Raw genomic sequence first — 17,459 nt, forward strand, 5'->3', positions numbered from 1 at the left:
AGGACTCAGCTGATGAGTTTTGCTGCTCAGTAAAAACTGGTGGAAGAGGGAAAAACAGCCAAGATGGATTTTTGCCATTAAAAACCCACTTGTCTGGTCTCGTGCATGGATAGGAGCAGATGCACTGATTAAAGTCACAATGGATTTGTGGAGTCTGACATACCAGCAAGGGAACTTGGAAGTGGAAGAAGAATCTGGGATGTGTTCGCTGCCAATAGACACAACAAGCACCTGCAGGAGTGGTGGAAAACAGAGAGGGAGATGATCTCCTCACCCAGGAGACCTCGGGCAGTGCCCAGAGGGGCAGCCTGTCCTCCCAGGCCTCTCACCACCCACATTTTCTCTTTATCTTAGCACCATCTAGAGGGATGTGTCTGCACACCCGAGAGGAGAGCACCCACGCACGGGGTGTGGAGTCTGGGGAAGCCAAACCTCAGAGGAGCACTGCACTCCTCCAGGCACCTTCACAAGGTTCAGTCATCCCCCTTGTCCTGCTGAGCTCAACTGGGAACTGAACAATGGGCCCTCCAGAGGGACTGCAGGTGCGGAGGTGCAGGGGGGAGGTCTGGAGGGTCTTGCTCAGGGTTTGGTTTTTAACACCTACAGATCTTGCAGGTTTCAACAGAGGCCACATCTGGAGTGCTGTGTCCACTTGGGCTCCTCAGCACAGCAGGGACAGGGAGCTCCTGGAATGGGACCAGCAGAGCCTGCAGAGCTGAGCAAGGGCCTGGAGCATCTCTGTGCCCAGGAAAGGCTGAGGGACCTGGGGCTGCTCAGCCTGGAGAGGAGCCCCAGTGAGAGGGGCCTCAGCCCTGGGTGTCCCTGGGTGTCCTTAGGTGTCCTTAGGTGTCCCTGTGTCCCTGTGGTCCCTGGGTGTCCCTGTCTGTCCCTGGGTGACCCTGTCTGTCTGTCCCTGTGTATCCCTGTGTGTCCCTGTGTCCCCCTGTCTGTCCCAGTTTGTCCCAGTCTGTCCCAGTCTGTCCCTGTCTGTCCCAGTCTGTCCTGTGTCCCCCTGTCTGTCTGTCCCTGTCTGTCCCTGTGTCCCCCTGTCTGTCCCTGTCTGTCTGTCCCAGTCTGTCTGTCCCAGTCTGTCCCTGTGTCCCCCTGTGTGTCCCTGTCTGTCTGTCCCTGTCTGTCCCAGTCTGTCCCTGTGTCCCCCTGTGTGTCCCTGTCTGTCTGTCCCTGTCTGTCCCAGTCTGTCCCTGTGTGTCCCTGTCTGTCCCAGTCTGTCCCTGTCTGTCTGTCCCTGTGTGTCCCTGTCTGTCCCAGTCTGTCCCTGTCTGTCTGTCCCAGTCTGTCCCTGTGTGTCCCAGTCTGTCCCTGTGTGTCCCTGTCTGTCCCAGTCTGTCCCAGTCTGTCCCAGTCTGTCCCTGTCTGTGCCAGTCTGTCCCAGTCTGTCCCTGTCTGTCTGTCCCTGTGTGTCCCTGTCTGTCCCTGTCTGTCCCTGTCTGTGCCTGTCTGTCCCAGTCTGTCCCTGTGTGTCCCTGTCTGTCCCTGTCTGTCCCTGTCTGTCCCAGTCTGTCCCAGTCTGTCCCTGTGTGCAGGAGGGCAGAGCAGCCCCAGGCTCTGCTCCAGGCCCAGCGATGGCCCCAGAGCCCCGGGCAGGGCCTGAGCCCGGCAATTCCCTGCCCAGGAGGCAGAACTGCTGCCCTGGGCAGTGCCAGCCCTGAGCAGAGCCCAGGGAGGCTCTGGGGTCTCCCTGACTGGGAATATTCCACTGTCAGAGGCAATTCCTGCACTCCAGCCCCATCTCCAATCAGCCTCACGCAGGGGCAGTAGGAATTGGAATGGATGACAGGTTGTTTGCAGCACATGGATTAATGTGATAATAATTTTTTAGAGATTTTTGCACATCTGCAGTAGAACCAAAAGGATGGGGAGTCTATCAGTAAAACTCTGGTTTCACGTCAGCACTGGGAGAACTGCCCTGCTTTTTCCAAAATCCTGGAGCTCTGGGTGCTGCTCCACAGAAACCATGGGCTCGAGCAGCCTGACACAAACCACAAAGTGCAAGGCCATGGAAACCAAAGTCTGACCTGCCTGGTCAGTGTGTGCTTGGTGCAGAGACAGGAAGGGAAGCACATTGCCCTGGCCAGAGAGGGAAGCAGGAGCTTTCAGAATTCACCTGACTGGGATTAAGGAGCACAGAAAAGCACAATCAGCAGCAAGGTCTGGCAAAGGATGCACAAAAGCTGCATTTCTTCAGTAGCTGGCTTTAGCCAGGACTAAATCAGTGCTCTGCAGGTGGAATGGGGTAAACACCCTGGGAAAACCAAGGACAATCCTCTGCCTACATTTTGTCTGTTAGGGACTGTCACCCCTAACCCCCCCCATACAATGGGTATCAGAGGGCTTGAAGGTCTGACTAGGGGACAGAAGGACAGTGGGAGGTGTCCCTGCCCATGGCAGAGGGGTTGAAACTGGATGATCTTTAAGGTCCCTTCCAACCCAAACCATCCTTCAATCCTAAAACTGTCCCTGCAGTGTTGAGAGAGCAGCACCAAAGGAGAGGGAAGGTTCCTTTCCTCACTCCTGCCCCAGACAAGCTCAGTGCTCACTGCAGGGACCCTCTCCAGCTCAGTTTGGGATCACAGCACAAGGGTCACCTCCCACATCCCAAACCCAGCTTCTCCAACAGCCACAAAGCATCAGCAGCAACCCCTCCAGCTGAGGCCGGGTCACCTTTAATTTTCCTTCCCTCAAACCTCGGAGCAGCTGCCCTGAGCCAGCAATGAGTGCTTTAAACTTCCCGGGAGGGGCAGGGGTTGGGCTCTTTCTCCAGGCAGCACTGACAGAACCAGAGGACACTGTTTCAAGCTGTGCCAAGGCATATTTAGGTTGGATATTAGGAAAACGTTTTTCACAGAAAGAGTGATAAAGTTCTGGAATGGCTGCCCGGGGAGGTGGTGGAGTCACCATCCCTGGGTGTGTTTAAAACAAGCCTGGATGTGGCACTGGGTGCCAGGGTTTAGCTGAGGGGTTGGGGCTGGGTTGGACTCGATGATCTTGAAGGTCTCTTCCAGCCCAGTGATTCTGTGAATTCTGTGAATTCCCGGGCAGGGATCCCGGGGGCAGCGCCAGGCTGAGCCCGTCCCCGCGTGTGACCGGGCGGGCGTTCCGGGAGCAGCGCCCGTGGGAGGGAGCCAGGCAGCGGCGGGGGGGGAAGGAGGGAGCCGAGCTGTTGAGTCAACACTGCAGAGCTGCCTGCGAGAGCAGCCGGAGGCACAGCCGGGCTGGCTGCGAAGGACGCGTTTGCGGAGCCCACGGGAAAATGGTTTGAGTAATAATCAACGGTAAGGAAACCGCTGGTTTGGGGAGAGCGCTTAGAGGGGAAATACTCTGCGTATTTCACGGCCTTGGCTGGTGTGGGGGAGCCAGGCTGGTGCTGGAGGGGTTTGGAACCGAGCCAGGACGGCAGGCACAGAAAGTCCCGTTTATCCCGGTAAATCCAGTCCCTCCCTCGCTGTGCTGGGGTCCCGCAACCCCCGTTCTGGGATGGCTGGGAAGGCTGGTTTGGGGGGGCAGCTGTTTCCCAGTGCCCTAAAGGTGTCCCCTGTCCCCCCAGCCTGCCGCTATGTGGCCAGGAAGATGAGGAGCCTGTGCAGCCGGGAGCCCCGGGAGCCACCGCCCTGCCCGGCGCAGGCAGCGCCCCAAAGCCAGCGCCAGAGTAAGTGTGGGCACAGGGGACAGGGACACCCACATGGCCCAAAGCCAGCACCAGAGTAACGGTGGGCTCAGGGGACAGGGACATGGACCCACCTCATCCCAAACCTGCTGGGATGGGGAGGGGCAGGGCTCACCTGGGCTCAGCCAGGGGTAAGGGCACCTCCACACTCCCTGTCTGTGCTCCCAGGACCAAGCTGCAAAAGTTTCTCTTCTCCCCAGCTTTATTTCTCCTGGGTTTTGTTTTTAAATGTCATTCTAGCCCCTGGCAGAGGGGAGGAGCAAATAGCAGCCTTTGGAAAAGGGGACAAACATGCTTTGGGGGACAAGAGGATGTCACCTGCTCCCACAGAGCTATGTGTCCCTGGGACACTGTTTGTAACCCAGAACCCTGCCAAACACCAAAACACAGCACCACACACCGAGCTGGCAATGAGATTCCTGTCCTTGCTTCCCAGTCTTCCCTCCCTGGCCCATTTAAAGCACACATCTGAACCACAATGGCTTTGCAGATAAAGCACAGGCCCAGTTTGGCACGGTGGGTACAGCAAGGACCATCCTGGCTTCTCTCCCTTCCCCATGGCATGGAAAATTCTCCAGAATCACCTGACTGCACTGCTCAGGTGTCAGAGCTCCCTGTCAAAGTGAACTCAACTTTGAGCAGCAGGCAGAGGAATCTCAGCATGGCACGGATCTGCCCCACCCGTACTGGTTGCACTGGTTTGGCTGAGTCAGTCCCGCTGGCTCCTGAGCAAACATTCCCAGAGCAGGAGCACATTCCCGGGCAGCTGCCACAGGGTCAGGCCATGCCTGTCACCTCCTGCCTCTGCCAGGAGCTTGGAGCTGTCCCTGGAGACTCCAGGGAAGGCACAGGGCTGAGCCATTCCCTCCCCGCTGCCCCTGTGAGCTGTGTGGGAGGGGAGGAAGGGGAATTGTGTGCACAGGGGACCTAAAATATGTCCAGAATTTCCCCTGTCCCCTAAAGTAACAGCTGGATCCTGATCAGGGAAGGGAAAGGGGACGTGTCCCTTCACTGATGCCTTGATTAAGGGTGTATGAAGGACAAGCAGAGGGAAGGAGCAGCTGCCATCCTGCAGTGGGGGCCAGGAATTTGCAGAGGCTCCAGGAAAATCAGGGCAAGAACTTGGATGTATCAGGGAGAGGAATCAAACTCCTCTCTCTTGAGCAAAGCTGTTCAGCTCCTTTCTGAATTTCTGAATCCTTTCTTAATTCCTGGGTGCTTAAGTGCAATCAGGATAGCTGAGGTTTTCAGAGGAACTTACTGTCCCTTCCAGAACCTTTCCCCTTGATTAATCCAAATCCCTCTCTTTTCTCCCATCCTTGTCATTTGCAGATGTAAAACCAGAGCTACCAGCACCTCCTGAAGCACCAGCCTCACTCCCCAGCAACATCAAACCCATCCAGTGCAGGTCCTGACGATAAAACCCTCGTGGTCCTCCCATGAAAGCCACGAGATTTCTTCCCACTGATTTTTGCTGGAAATCCTGTATCCCAGGGATTAGAAAATATCAGCAAATCCCTGCTGGATCTGCTCTCGGCACAGAAGCACATTGATAGAAAATGTCCTGATCAGTGTCTCATGACCAGAAATTTCTAGTTGGCAGGAAAAAAAGAAGATTCCCAATGTGTGTCAGATGCTCCTGGCACCCGTGGGCCATGGAATACCAGGGGAAGAGCAGGAGCCATTGCATCCTAGCAGGGAAAGAGATTTTTATACTGTGAAACCAAATTATGCTCCCGGTGATATTGGTACAAATTCAGACCATTTCCACAAAGGTTCCAAAGCGGTTCCTGAGCTGGAATAAGGAGTTTTGGAGCTCGGGTGTGTGGGAATCCCTTTCCCCACGGCCAGTGAGCCCCCAGGTGATGTGCAGCACCCCCAGAGCAGAGGCTGCAGGGATGACAGCAGGATGTGCCCCCAACCCTGCCCTGTCACAGAGCAATGACAGCAGAGCCCCAAACCCCAGCGGTGTGGGGGGGATTCTGCCTGACCCCTCCTGTGACAGCTCAGCCAGAAGTAAAGGTGGATGAGAATCAGCTGCTTGGCAGTGTGGTGGCTTTCCTCCCGGAAGGAGTTTGGTGTCACTGCCGTGCCTGGGATCCTGCACTGGCAGCACGGGGGGATAAGGGGATCACATGGGGGGTCACTGATAAGGGGATTATGTGTTGGGGGGCTCACTGATAAGGGGATCATGGGGAGCTCACTGATAAGGGAATCCTTTGTTGGACGTCACTGATAAGGGGATCCGTTTTTGGAGGGGTCATTGATAAGGAGATCCTTTGTTGGGGGGTCACTGATAAGGGGATTCTTTGTTGGGAGGTCACTGATAAGAGGATCCTTTGTTAGGGGGTCACTGATAAGGGGATCCTTTGTTGGACATCACTGATAAGGGAATCATTCATTTAGGGGTGATCACTGATAAGGGGATCCTTTGTGGGGGGTCACTGATAAGGGGATCCTTTGTGGGGGGTCACTGATAAGGGGATCCTTTGTTAGGGGGTCACTGATAAGGGGATCCTTTGTGCAGATTGCTGATAAGAGGATCATGTGTTAGGGGCCCGCTGCTGAGGGAATGGTGCTGGGGCCTCAGGTAGGAGGAGATGGATGTCACCATTCCTGGAGACAGAAACAATGGGAGAAGGAGCAGAGCCATCCTGCACCATGGGAAGTGCCAAATCCTGGTGCTCCGGGGCTCAGCCTCCTGCTGCCACCCTGGCGATGGTCTGGCCTTTGCTGCTACGAGGTTGTGTGAGGGGGTGATGGTTCCTGGCACGAGGGTTTGGACACAAATGAGTCCCAGGCCGTCCCTGGGTTGTTTCTGACTCCTGGGGCAGCTCCTCCTCATCGAGCTGGTGGGCAGGAGCTCTCCAAGGTGAGCACCTTTCCCGCTTGTTTTATTAGAGTCCTTTTTCCACTCGTTCATCCAGGACAAGCAATTACAGCTCCCTTCTCTGCCCCAGAGCTCCTCCACGCTGCAGTGTGGGGACAGCTCTGTTTTGGTGTTTTCCAGCTCCCTGTGGTCACCTGCCCCTGCCCCAGCTGCGGTGGGTGTGCAGCACGGTGCTCTGGATGAACTGGCAGAGACAGGGAACGCTGCTGTGGCCCAGGTGTCCCCCCGGGCTGGCCTGAGGGAGCTGGCCCGTGACCAGCAGCCGGACGTAGCACGCACTGAAGATCACCAGGAGCTGCTGGGCCATGGCCTGAGGGGACAAGAGAGGTGTCAGAGCAGGGCATCCCTGTGGGCAGAGCAGAGCATACACCAAACCCCATTTTCTCCCTGCTGCAAGGACTGTCCTACTCTGACAGGAGCAGGACAGCAGCCAATGGCACAGATAACTGGCCCAGATGCCCTTGTGGCCAGCAGTGCTGTCCCCACAGGGGGTGACACCAAGTGACCGCTGGCCTGCGGGTGGCCCTGGGGACCTGCCCGCTCTGTCCCTGCCTCCTGGGGCTTGTTTTGGCCTGTAGACAGCCAGAGAGCCTCAGTCTGCAGGGATGTCACCTGCACTGAATTCACTTAGCGACAGTGACAGGAAAACTGCAAAAGAAATCAAAACCATCCCTTTGGTAGCGCCATGCTGAGCAGGAATCAGGGCACATTTGTTACTCAGCGTGGCACAAGTCTTTGAAGGCACTTTCCATGGAGGAGACAAAGGCTGGACTCATCCATGGCTCAGCTCAGCCTGGGCAGGGGCATCAGGTCCCTGGGGAGAGGTTTTCTTCCAAACAGAACCCTTGGGACCAGCAAGGAAAAGCCCAGTCCATGAATTCCTCAAGGATTATCACCAGCTGCCCAGACAGCTTTGAATGCAGGTTTACAAATATGGAATTCAGGTTTTTAAGGGTTTCCTCCTCCTCCTGCTCCTTGCAGCACCAGGGCTGGAGAAGGTCTGTATAGATTTCAGGTGCTTCTGCTGGAGAAAAAAGTGGTGTCCCCCATGGCTGGGATGAGTCTTGCAGCTGAGATGCCTTGGGGGGTGATTTGGTGCCACTGTCAGGGGGATATTTCTCCTCACCTGGGGTGGGCCCTCAGGGATGAGGTGCAGGAGCTCACTGCGGGTCACAGGATCTTTATTCAGGGTCACCCCGCTGGATAAAAGAGGGGATTCTTCACATGGAGCCTCCTCGTCCACCCCCAGCTCAGGCTGAACTGCCACATCCATGACCACCCAGAGCTTGTTCAGCCTCTGCCTCAAGCCTGCCTGGAAGAGAAGGAGATTTTGGGGCTCGCCAAAGGCAGGCAGCAGTGGTGTCCTGAGCACAGCCTTTATTTACAGGGCACCATTTCCTCCTGCGTGGATTTATTCCTGGGATTTCCCACCCCAGGCACCAGTGGTGACCTGTGGAGAGCCTTTACAGGGCACTATTTACACCTTCATTGTTTTTATTCCTGGGATTTCCCACCCCAGGCAGCAGTGCTGTCTTGAGTTTAAAAGGTGAACAGTTTTCTCCCTTTTTGCACATTTTTCACTCCTGGGATTTCCCATGCCAAGGGCTGGGTGCCCTCAGCTGCCAGTGACTGCCCCCAGCACCACGGGCACAGCCTGGCATGGAGAGCCCTGCCTTTAAAAACAGAGTTCTCTCAGCCCCTGTGTGACTCAGGGAACTGCTGTCCATCCCTGAGCTGCAGCTTTCAGGGAGATGAGCGGCCTGGAGATTTCAGAGGGCTCTCACCTCTCACCCCACAAAGGCAGTTTAGTGGATATTTACACACCCACACAGAGCAAAACATTTTCTGAAGGCCGAGAGGACAAAATTTGTATATAATTAACTCAATCCAGCAATTCCTGCTCCTCCAGGCTATCCCACTTATTCCAGGAGGACAGCTCAAGGTGGAAGCTGTTTCAAGGTGTGCCACATGCTTCCAAAATTTGCCTTTCATTCCTGATGACTTTCCATCATTAAAGCTGCACAGTTAATTATCCAGACACGCACATTCCACGGGGTCTGGACAAATTCCTGCTGAACTGGGCAGGGACAGGTGCACTTTATTCACCTCCCAGCCTGCCCAGCTCCCAGTGCACAGCAGGGGAATGCCAGCAGGGTACTCAAACACTCATTTGTCCTTGCCCACCTCCATCCCAGCAAATCCAGGGCTGAGGGCAGGACCTGCCCCTGTCCCCAGGCTGTCCCCAGTGTCCCTTACCTGTGTCCCCTGCAGGTGAGTGATGTGGGCTGCCAGGGCCTGGAGGCAGAGCTCGGGGCTGAAGTGCACAAACCACAGCTGCAAGGGGCAGGTTAAGGAAGGGTTCTCTCCATGCCTCCCCTCCCATCCATGTGGATGCTGGGATGGGCTCACAGGGAGCAGAGCTGAGGCAGGTGATGCCCTCAGGGTGCTCAGGGCAGCCAGGACCCAAATAACACAGCCCAGGGCTGAAGCCTGGAGGGTTTGGGCTAACACAAAACTCCAAGCTAATGAGGAAGCAGAGCCAGTCTTCCCTCACCCCCTGCAGCCTGGGATGACACAAGGTCATTTCCCATCGCTCATCTCAGTGACCCCACACGAAATAAACTGTGGGGCACAGTGACTCAGCTGCCCTAAACCCCTTCCTGCTGTCTCACCTTTGTCTCTAGGGATTCACTCCGTTTATTTTTTACCAAATTGCCCATTCTCAGTGCTGCTCTGAGGACACTGTTGAGAAGAGTTTTCCAAGAGGTTTTGGGGTTGTGAGTCCTGCCAGCTCTGAGGCAGCCAGAGCTCTGTCCTTGTGCATCTGCTGCACCTGCCAGCAGCACGGGGATGCAGGAAAATGTAAAATCCAGAGGGTTAAAATGGATCTGACATTGGAGCAGACAGAGCCATTGTAAATCTCTGGGTTATTTGCTGCTCTCAGGCAGTTTTGGGACAGGTAGGTCAAGGTGAAGGCTCCCTGGATTAGTCCTCTAATGGACTATGCTGGCCTGAATAAACATGGAATTCAGATTTACGAACATGGAATTCAGGTTTACAAATGTGAAATTCAGGTTTTTCAGGGTTTCCTCCTCCTCCTGAATGACCTTGCCCTCCTGCAGTGTTCCCTGTCCCCTTCCCTGCTTCACCCTGGCTTCCTCTCTATTTGTATTTCAAGCCTCTCTCTGTGTCTCTCTCACCTTCCTTTAACACTTTAATGGAGTCTTAAAATTCTCTCCATTCCACTAAATCCCTGTCTAGTGCAGAAAAATCATCTCTGAAAAGCAGCAAATGAGCCCAAGGATGGGGATTTTGGTTTTCTCCATGTTAGAGTTTTTGGGGGACTGTTTGGTTTTCTTCCTGTTGATTTTTAGTGGTTTTGGGTTGTTGTTTTGGTTGGTGTTTTTTTTTTGTTTTTTTTGTTTTTTTTGCCATGGGAACTTTGCTTTCCCTCTGCCTATAAGCAGAATCATCAGTGGCACATAATTATAACATATTTTTAGGAATAATTATCTGCCCTAATGAACCTCACTTCAATCCTTTAGACTCATTATTTCCAATCACCTTTGGGCATATCTCAATCCCCACTAACAGGAGAAATAAAAATGTCCCACTTCCTCATACCATCCCATAGGAGACAAACCAGATCCTAGGAATGCCACCCTCTGGACCACAGCATCAATAATAATTGATGTTGTGATTAATTGATAAATGCAATTGATGTAATTGATAAATGCCTCCAGCAGGAGGTATTTATCCAGAGGGATCTGGCCTATTCCCACCAAGGATACTTGTAGGATGTTGTGTGGCCCATCCAGGACATCTGTAATCCCCAGGATTATGCTGTGTTTGATAAAGATTTCATTGACAGCTGCCAGCCTCACATCTGTGTTCACATTTAGCTGTTAAAGAATGCAAGGAAAAATAATACAATCCACAGCAAAAGTCTACAAACTGTAGCTGGATAATCCCAAATACTGCAGCTCTGAAAGGAAAACGGTGGGATTGAGTTCCAGTGTCATGTCCTCCCTTCCATCCCCCAGCAGTCTCCTTTCCTGAACCTCTGTGAACCCCTACATGTGCCTGGTTTCCTCTTGGAAGAATCATTTGCTCTGAATCCCCCTCTGGATTTTGAATCAAGACTTTCCAATATTATTCTTCAGCCAAATAAATGGTGCCAGTAATGCCAGAGGCAGCAGGGAATGCAAGGAGGAATCACCAGGAGCAGGGCAGGAGCAGAGCTGCTGTGGGAGCACAATCCAAACTCCGCAAGGATTGGTCTGCAGGGTGACCCTGTTGTGGCCTCTCTGTGCTCAAAGAAGCTTCAGGAGAGCTGGAGAGGGACTGGGGACAAGGGATGGAGGGACAGGACACAGGGAATGGCTTCCACTGCCAGAGGGCAGGGATGGATGGGATATTGGGCAGGAATTGTTCCCTGGGAGGGTGGGCAGGCCCTGGCACTGGGTGCCCAGAGCAGCTGGGGCTGCCCCTGGATCCCTGGCAGTGCCCAAGGCCAGGCTGGACAGGGCTGGGAGCAGCCTGGGACAGTGGAAGTGTCCCTGCCAGGGCAGGGGTGGGGTGGGATGAGCTTCAAGGTCCCTTTTAACCCAAACCAGCCTGGGATTCTCTGATCCTCTGATCTCCAGCAGCAGGAGGTCTGAGCCAGCCTGAGCAGCTCCAACACTTCCCTTCCAAGCATTCCATCCCCTCCCTTGGCTGCAGAACATCCCTTGCCTTCCCTGAGTGCTGTAAAATTATTCCCTCCTCCCTGGATCATTGTATTCTTTGCCTGCAGCCAGGGATTGCCCCAGCAGGAGGAATCCTGCTCCCCTCTTTCCACATTCCCACACCAGGAGCCTCCTCTCACCTTCCTCTGGTGCCCATCAATGACCAGGATCACCAGGACAGTGAGAGCCAGGGCCACCAGCGTCACCAGCACACCAGCCCCCCAGGAGTGACCCAGGGAACACAGCTGGAGGGTGGAGAAAAGATTTGTCCAGAGAGAGATGTAGAATACCTGGGGAAAAATAAGAGGCTGGTGAGAGTCACAAACCCATGAAAGTGAGAAAAGTCACAGGAAGAAGAAAATAACAGTCCCTTCTCCCTTATAAATTAGGTTCCACGAGATTTTTCAAAGGGTGAGAAAGGACAAAACTCCTTTCCAATAATAAATAGAGGAAAGAAAGGACTGGAAGGACTGAGCCCTAGTTTATTTTAAAAAATCACCACTCACCAAAGACAAAGAGTGAATTATTAATGATGATTCATGCCTAGGAAGGATTTCAACGGAGTTCTTCCATTTAGATGAGGAATGCACTCACTGAGGCATATTGATAATAATTCTCAGAGTCCCTGGATTTAGAAAGTTTCTATTTCAAGGTGGTGCAGAGACCACTCCATTACAGTAATGCTCAAGCAGTGTGCACTGACACAGGGCTAAAGGGCTGGGTTAAAGTCAGGGAAAAGTGGATTCCTTCACCTCACAGAGCACGGATTTGGGCAGGACATTGCCTAAGAGCAGGTGTGACATGTAAGGCACGGCATCTTCTCATAATGACAAAACTCAGGTGCACTAAACAGGCACCAAACCCCTCAAAACACTGAGCACCAATTCCTACACTATCAGTGAAAGGAGAAGATTTGTATAATGGCTATCCCAAAATTAAAAAAAAAAAAAAGTAATTAAAACAAAGATTTGGGTTTGATCACACCCTTTGCAGCTTTGAGGCTGCAAAGCACCAGCCTCATAGCAGATGCTCATGGTTGGGTCTCTGGAGGAGTTTCTTTCACCAGAAGAAGACAAACAAGACCAAAAGTTGACTGATTTGTTGGTCTAAATTAGCATTAGGACCAGAATGCCTTCAGATCTTTAAGATCAAGTTCTGACCCAAGCTTGTTGTAGGTGCTGTCACCTCAGCATGTGCTGGTAACCCATGGACAGCCTGCTTTGGTGGGACTGTCAGCAGCAGGGTGGAGAGAGGGCCCTGCCCTCCATCTGCAGGAATCCTGTGAGCTGGAATTGCCAAGAGAACCCACCAGGAACGTGTTAGAACCAGGATGTGCTGCCCAGCCCAACCCCGCTCCCTCCCTGGGCACAAGAACCCGGGTGCCAGGCTGGGCAGCGCGCGGTGCCCTCACCACGGCCATGGCAATCTGGAAGCCCCTGGAGCTGTAGAACAGGTACCGCCTCACTTCGGGCCTCAGGACGCCCTCCTGGATCAGCCTTCTCCACAGATCCATCGGCACCTGCCCGGGAACAAACACAAAACCAGAGCCACCCTCCAGTTTGGGCTCCAGTTCCCAGCACAACCAGGCTGGGCAAACCTCGCTGTCGCTGTGGCGCTCGATAAAGAAGGATGTAATGTAGGAGCCTGACATGGGAGATGTGGGACTCCAGGTGGCTCTTCAAAATGCTGTTTATAGGATACAAAATGCTGTTTCTTGTACACAAAATGCTGTTTATGGTATTTTACAGCAGCCATGGGCCGTGGGTGACAGAGCCACCCCTACAGCTGCCAGCTCCAGCTCAAGGCAAAGCTGAAGCCCCTTTAGTTCTGGTCACGTTGCATTATATATTTTTCTTTGCTGAACATCTTAATACCTAAGAAGCAATCAGTACCTTCACTCTTCCCTACAGCCTATCACAACTGCTACCATGACCATATTATGGTCATTACTAGTCATTGGACAGTCATTGCTGTCCAACCACACGAGTTAGTTATGTTACACTTTAAGCTTAAAGTTGTTTTTCAGTTTTCTTGCAGTGGGAAATTCTTAGACCCTTTTTCTACTTGCTGCATCGAGATGTTTGTTTCCTCTGGTATCTTCTGCTTTTTCTAAGACCTTTTTCTACTTGGAAAAAACACTTTTTTGTTTTGTGGCCAACATATCCTTTGCTCTAATCACAAAACCTCCTTCCAGCTCGACTTAACCTTTGCTTTTTTAGTTGTCCAGTAAGACTGACTCAGCAATTCTCAGTTTAGACATCTCTTATTTTTCTATATCAAAACTTGCTTCCATCTCTATTCCGCTCTCAGGTTCTACATTCAGAGATCTTTCTGCCAAGCACACATATCTGTGAGAGTTCCTTGTCAAACTTTCATCTTTCCCAACCATGTAGGACACATTTTATGGTGCCAAAAGAAAGGATCCATCCCAGTTTATTTCGTGCATCCCCTTTTAAGAACATCCCCTGTCTATCCCCAGTTGGTCAGTAACAAATTGTTACCCTGTATTAATTGGTCACTCAAACCCTCGGTGTGTACATGCAGGGAAAGTTCGTTGTGAGAGATAGTTTTCATTTTTCTAACAGTGTAAAAACAGTTTATACAGGTGGCTAAGGTTTATCGCAGCCCTAGAGTTCTTTCTCAGGGAAAGCAGGTTGTTTTCCACAATCCTAGAGCTCTTTCTCAGGGAAAAAAAGTTGTTTTTCACTGCTGCAGGACTCTGTTCTCACAAAGAGCTGTCAGCTTTCTCATGGCTTCTGTCAGCTCAAGTGAGGATTTGGTTTGTAGGCCTTTGACCTACTGTTTCACTGTGAGAAATGAATTTGTAGAAAATTTTTAAAGTTTAAGGTTTATATAGTGTGTATAAATTTTATGTGTAAATTTTTTACAAATTCTTTTCTCACATTTCACTACCACTCCTCGTGGGGTACTGCAACCCAAATCTGTGTCCCAGAGCTGCCTCCCACAGGGAGCATCTCCAATCCCACCCACAGAGCTGCCACAGACCCAAAACTTGTGTTCCTGCCTCAGCTGCAGTGAGTAAAACCTGCCTGGGAAGGGCAGGGAAAATCACAAGGGAAGAAAACGCCTTTTTGTGATGAAGGACAAGACAAGGCAGACATCCCAGGGATGCTCTGCCCTATCAGAGTGAATTTTAAGCAAAATTCACTCCAAACTATCTTCAAAGAGTTTCTTCACTGAGGTTTAAGCCAAGTTCATCCCAGTTGACTTCCAGCCCACAGGGAATAGACTGAAGTTGGACTGAAACAAGCAACACTCAAACAAACAAAAAAAAAAACCCCAAAGCCATCTGGGACGTGGGTGTAAATGCAAATTATGCAAATGCAGCTGGAATTAACTCCCAGGGGAGCTCACCTGGACGCCGAGGGACTGCAGTTTGTCAGCACAAAGGTCCATGTCGAAGGAGGAGGTGGGGCAGGTGTTGTCCATGCTGAGCACCAGCAGCACCCGGCCTTGGGGGGGTTCTGCAAGAGCCCAAAAGAGCCATGAGCACAGCACTGGGGGGGTTTCACAGAATCACAGAATGACGAGGTTGGAAGAGACCTCTAAGATCATCAAGTCCAACCTGTGCCCCAACACCTCAGCTAGGCTACAGCACCAAGTGCCATGTCCAGTCTTTTTTTAAACACATCCAGAGATGGTGATTCTACCACCTCCCTGGGAAGACAATTCCAGTACTTTATTATTCTTTCAGTGAATTTTTTTTCCTAATATCCAACCTGTACCTTCCCTGACATAGCTTGAGACTGTGTCCTGTTGTTCTGTCAGTTTTATCCCACAGCCCAGCAGCACCTGGCAAAGGGGAAGCTGAGAACACAAACCACCCTGGTGTGATTTAAACAGATCCAGAATCCCCTCCTCGGCCATTGCTAAGGAGCTCTGCAAGCAGCCTGAGCCCCCCTGGAAGGAAACAGGCTGCAGAAAGGGAGGAAACCCCCAAAACATGCCAGGAGTGAGCAGCCAGAGATAAGAGGAGATAACAGGATGCTCTGATCTGCAGCACAACCATGTCCTGCCTCAGCAACCCCTGCCTGGAGGTGTGGTGGTGAAACAGCAGGCCAAAGGCCTACAACCCAAATCCCAACTCAAACAACTTGTTTTCCACAGTCTTAGAGCTCTTTCTCAGGGAAAACAAGTCGTTTTCTGAGCTGGAATTGCCAAGAGAACCGACCAGGAACGTGTTAGAACCAGGATGTGCTGCCCAGCCCAACCCCGCTCCCTCCCTGGGCACAAGAACCCCGCAGGCTGGGCAGCGCGCGGTGCCCTCACCATGGCCATGGCAATCTGGAAGCCCCTGGAGCTGTAGAAAAACAGGTTTTGGATTTCTCATGGCTTCTGCCAGCTCGAGTCTGTAGGCCTCTGGCTGCTGTTTCACCACCACAAACAATGGGCTCAGGCTGCTCCGTGGTGCCGAGGCTCACTTCCCTCTTGGAGACCCTCCCGTTGCCCACCCACCAAAAAAACCAGCTTGAGCAATGAATTCAAGTGCTTTCCAGCAATCCCATTGCTTGGGAATGTGGCAGGGCTGCCCTGGAGCACCCCCAGGTCCTGCAGCAGCGTGGCTGCAGCGTGGCTCTGCTCAAGGCTCTTCCCGTGTCAGCTCGGGGCAGGATCAGAGATGCATCCTAGAGACTCAAGTCAGGAGCCTAAAACGTGTGAGGACAGCCTGTCCTAGATTTGAGGAGCAGCACGGGAGAGCTGTGATCTCCAGGCAGCCCATCTGGCATCCACCTAGAGCTTACACAAGCTGTGCTACAGAGAGAGGAAGAGTTTGGGCCTAAGGAAGTGGCTGGTTCAGCTGAGATCCTGCTTCACTGAAAAGGTTCTACCCAAATTTCCTTCCCCTTTGCAGCTCCAGGGTCAGCCAGGTGTCCCTGGGCTGTTCCTGGGGACATTTAGAGCAAAAAGGGGGCCCTGCTGGAGGGTGTGGGGGGGTGTGAGTGACCAGCCATCCATGGCTCTGCCAGAGTGCTCCAAGTCCCATCCAGCCTGGCCCTGGACACTGCCAGGGATCCAGGGGTAGCCACAGCTGCTCTGGGAACCCTGTGCCAGCGCCTGCCCACCCTCCCAGGGAGGAATTTCTTCCCAATCTCCCATCCATCCCTGCCCTCTGGCAGTGGGAGCCATTCCCTGTGTCCTGTCCCTCCATCTTTCCTGTCAGCCCCTTCAGGCCCTGCAAGGCCACACTGAGCTCACCCAAAGCTTCTCCTCTCCAGGTAAACAATGCCAGCTGTGCCAGCCTTCCCTCCCAGCAGAGCTGCTCCATCCCTCTGATCCCCTGGTGCCTCCTCTGGATCTCTGCAGCAGCTCCAGCTCCTGCCTGTGCTGGGCCAGGGCTGGGGCAGCTCTGCAGGTGGGCTCTCACCTGAGCACAGGGCACAGGGCACAATCCCCCCTGCCCAGGGGCACAATCCCCCCTGCCCTGCTGCCCCCAGCACAGGTCAAGTTTCCCAAAGATTGGCCTTGCAGGGGGCTGCTTTTCAATAGGTTGATTCCTTCATTCCTGCATATCAGGTGTTCCTAAAAAAAAACCCAAACCATCTCCATCCCCTTCCCAAGCTGCTGAAACATCCACAGGGTTTTGGTACTTTCACAAGTGAGATGCTGTTAAAGAGCATCTTTGGTAAAATCTGTCAGTGGTTATTTTAAGGAGACTGAGCTCAGATCTGCCTCTCCTGTTAGCGATGAGCTGCTCCCTTACCTGTCACCCACTGCAGGGCTCCTTCCTTGAAATCACTCTTGCTGTACAGGAGGGAGGACCCATTTTTCTCAGTTCCACCAGTTTGGCTTTCCTGGGCCATACTGAAGGTGTGTCTCCTTGAAGGATTCTGTGTTTTCTGGTCAGAAATTCAGCATTTCTCTCTCTAATTCAGCATTTCTTTCTCTCCCTGCTGGGAAGCACCAACCAGCCCCACAGCAGCTGAGTGGGGAGCAGACTGTGAAACCCTCACTCCCACTGCTGCCTTCCTGGGGATCCTGCTTCTCATGAGCCACGAGGCAATTTTTAGCCCTGAAAAGAGAAAAAGAACATCCCAAATCTTGCAGAGACAGCAAATTAAGGATAACAGCAGTGACTGTGCTCCTTGGGGATGTCAGCACCTGGTGTTGGCCAGTGTGAGCTCAGTACACACAGACT

The 17,459-nt window shown here is 52.8% G+C and overlaps 1 protein-coding gene and 1 long non-coding RNA gene across 6 annotated transcripts; one reads left to right on the forward strand and one right to left on the reverse strand.

Moving 5' to 3' along the window:
• The first annotated feature begins 3,153 nt into the window (after nucleotides 1-3,153).
• On the forward strand, nucleotides 3,154-5,721 carry LOC128798672 (uncharacterized). The gene is made up of 3 exons (XR_008434508.1): nucleotides 3,154-3,293; nucleotides 3,566-3,667; nucleotides 5,018-5,721. It is a non-coding gene; the product is annotated as an uncharacterized LOC128798672 (long non-coding RNA).
• Nucleotides 5,702-17,179, reverse strand: TMEM268 (transmembrane protein 268). Of its 5 annotated transcripts, none has more exons than XM_053962404.1 (8): nucleotides 17,025-17,179; nucleotides 14,678-14,787; nucleotides 12,714-12,821; nucleotides 11,443-11,592; nucleotides 10,367-10,477; nucleotides 8,832-8,909; nucleotides 7,702-7,887; nucleotides 5,702-6,885 (listed from the first exon to the last, which is right to left on the reverse strand). In XM_053962404.1, the coding sequence occupies exons 1-8, from the start codon at nucleotides 17,122-17,124 to the stop codon at nucleotides 6,706-6,708; spliced, it is 1,023 nt and encodes a 340-aa protein (XP_053818379.1). In that variant the 5' UTR covers nucleotides 17,125-17,179; the 3' UTR covers nucleotides 5,702-6,705. The 5 variants fall into 5 exon arrangements, with proteins under 5 accessions (XP_053818379.1, XP_053818381.1, XP_053818380.1 ...); XM_053962406.1 differs by lacking the exon at nucleotides 17,025-17,179 and adding an exon at nucleotides 15,779-16,047; XM_053962405.1 differs by lacking the exon at nucleotides 12,714-12,821.
• Nucleotides 17,180-17,459: the final 280 nt, after the last annotated feature.

The sequence above is a fragment of the Vidua chalybeata genome, chromosome 21 (genome assembly GCF_026979565.1).
Source record: "Vidua chalybeata isolate OUT-0048 chromosome 21, bVidCha1 merged haplotype, whole genome shotgun sequence".
NCBI lineage: Eukaryota > Metazoa > Chordata > Aves > Passeriformes > Viduidae > Vidua > Vidua chalybeata.

Excerpts from the sequence above, each read along its gene's own strand:
- TMEM268 (XM_053962404.1), bottom strand. The coding sequence starts at position 17,124 with ATGGCCCAGGAAAGCCAAACTGGTGGAACTGAGAAAAATGGGTCCTCC. Across the intron at positions 12,822-14,677 it reads TGCAGTCCCTCGGCGTCCAG|GTGCCGATGGATCTGTGGAG; the intron begins GTGAGCTCCCCT and ends GTTCCCGGGCAG. Across the intron at positions 6,886-7,701 it reads TCCCTGAGGGCCCACCCCAG|GCCATGGCCCAGCAGCTCCT; the intron begins GTGAGGAGAAAT and ends TTGTCCCCTCAG.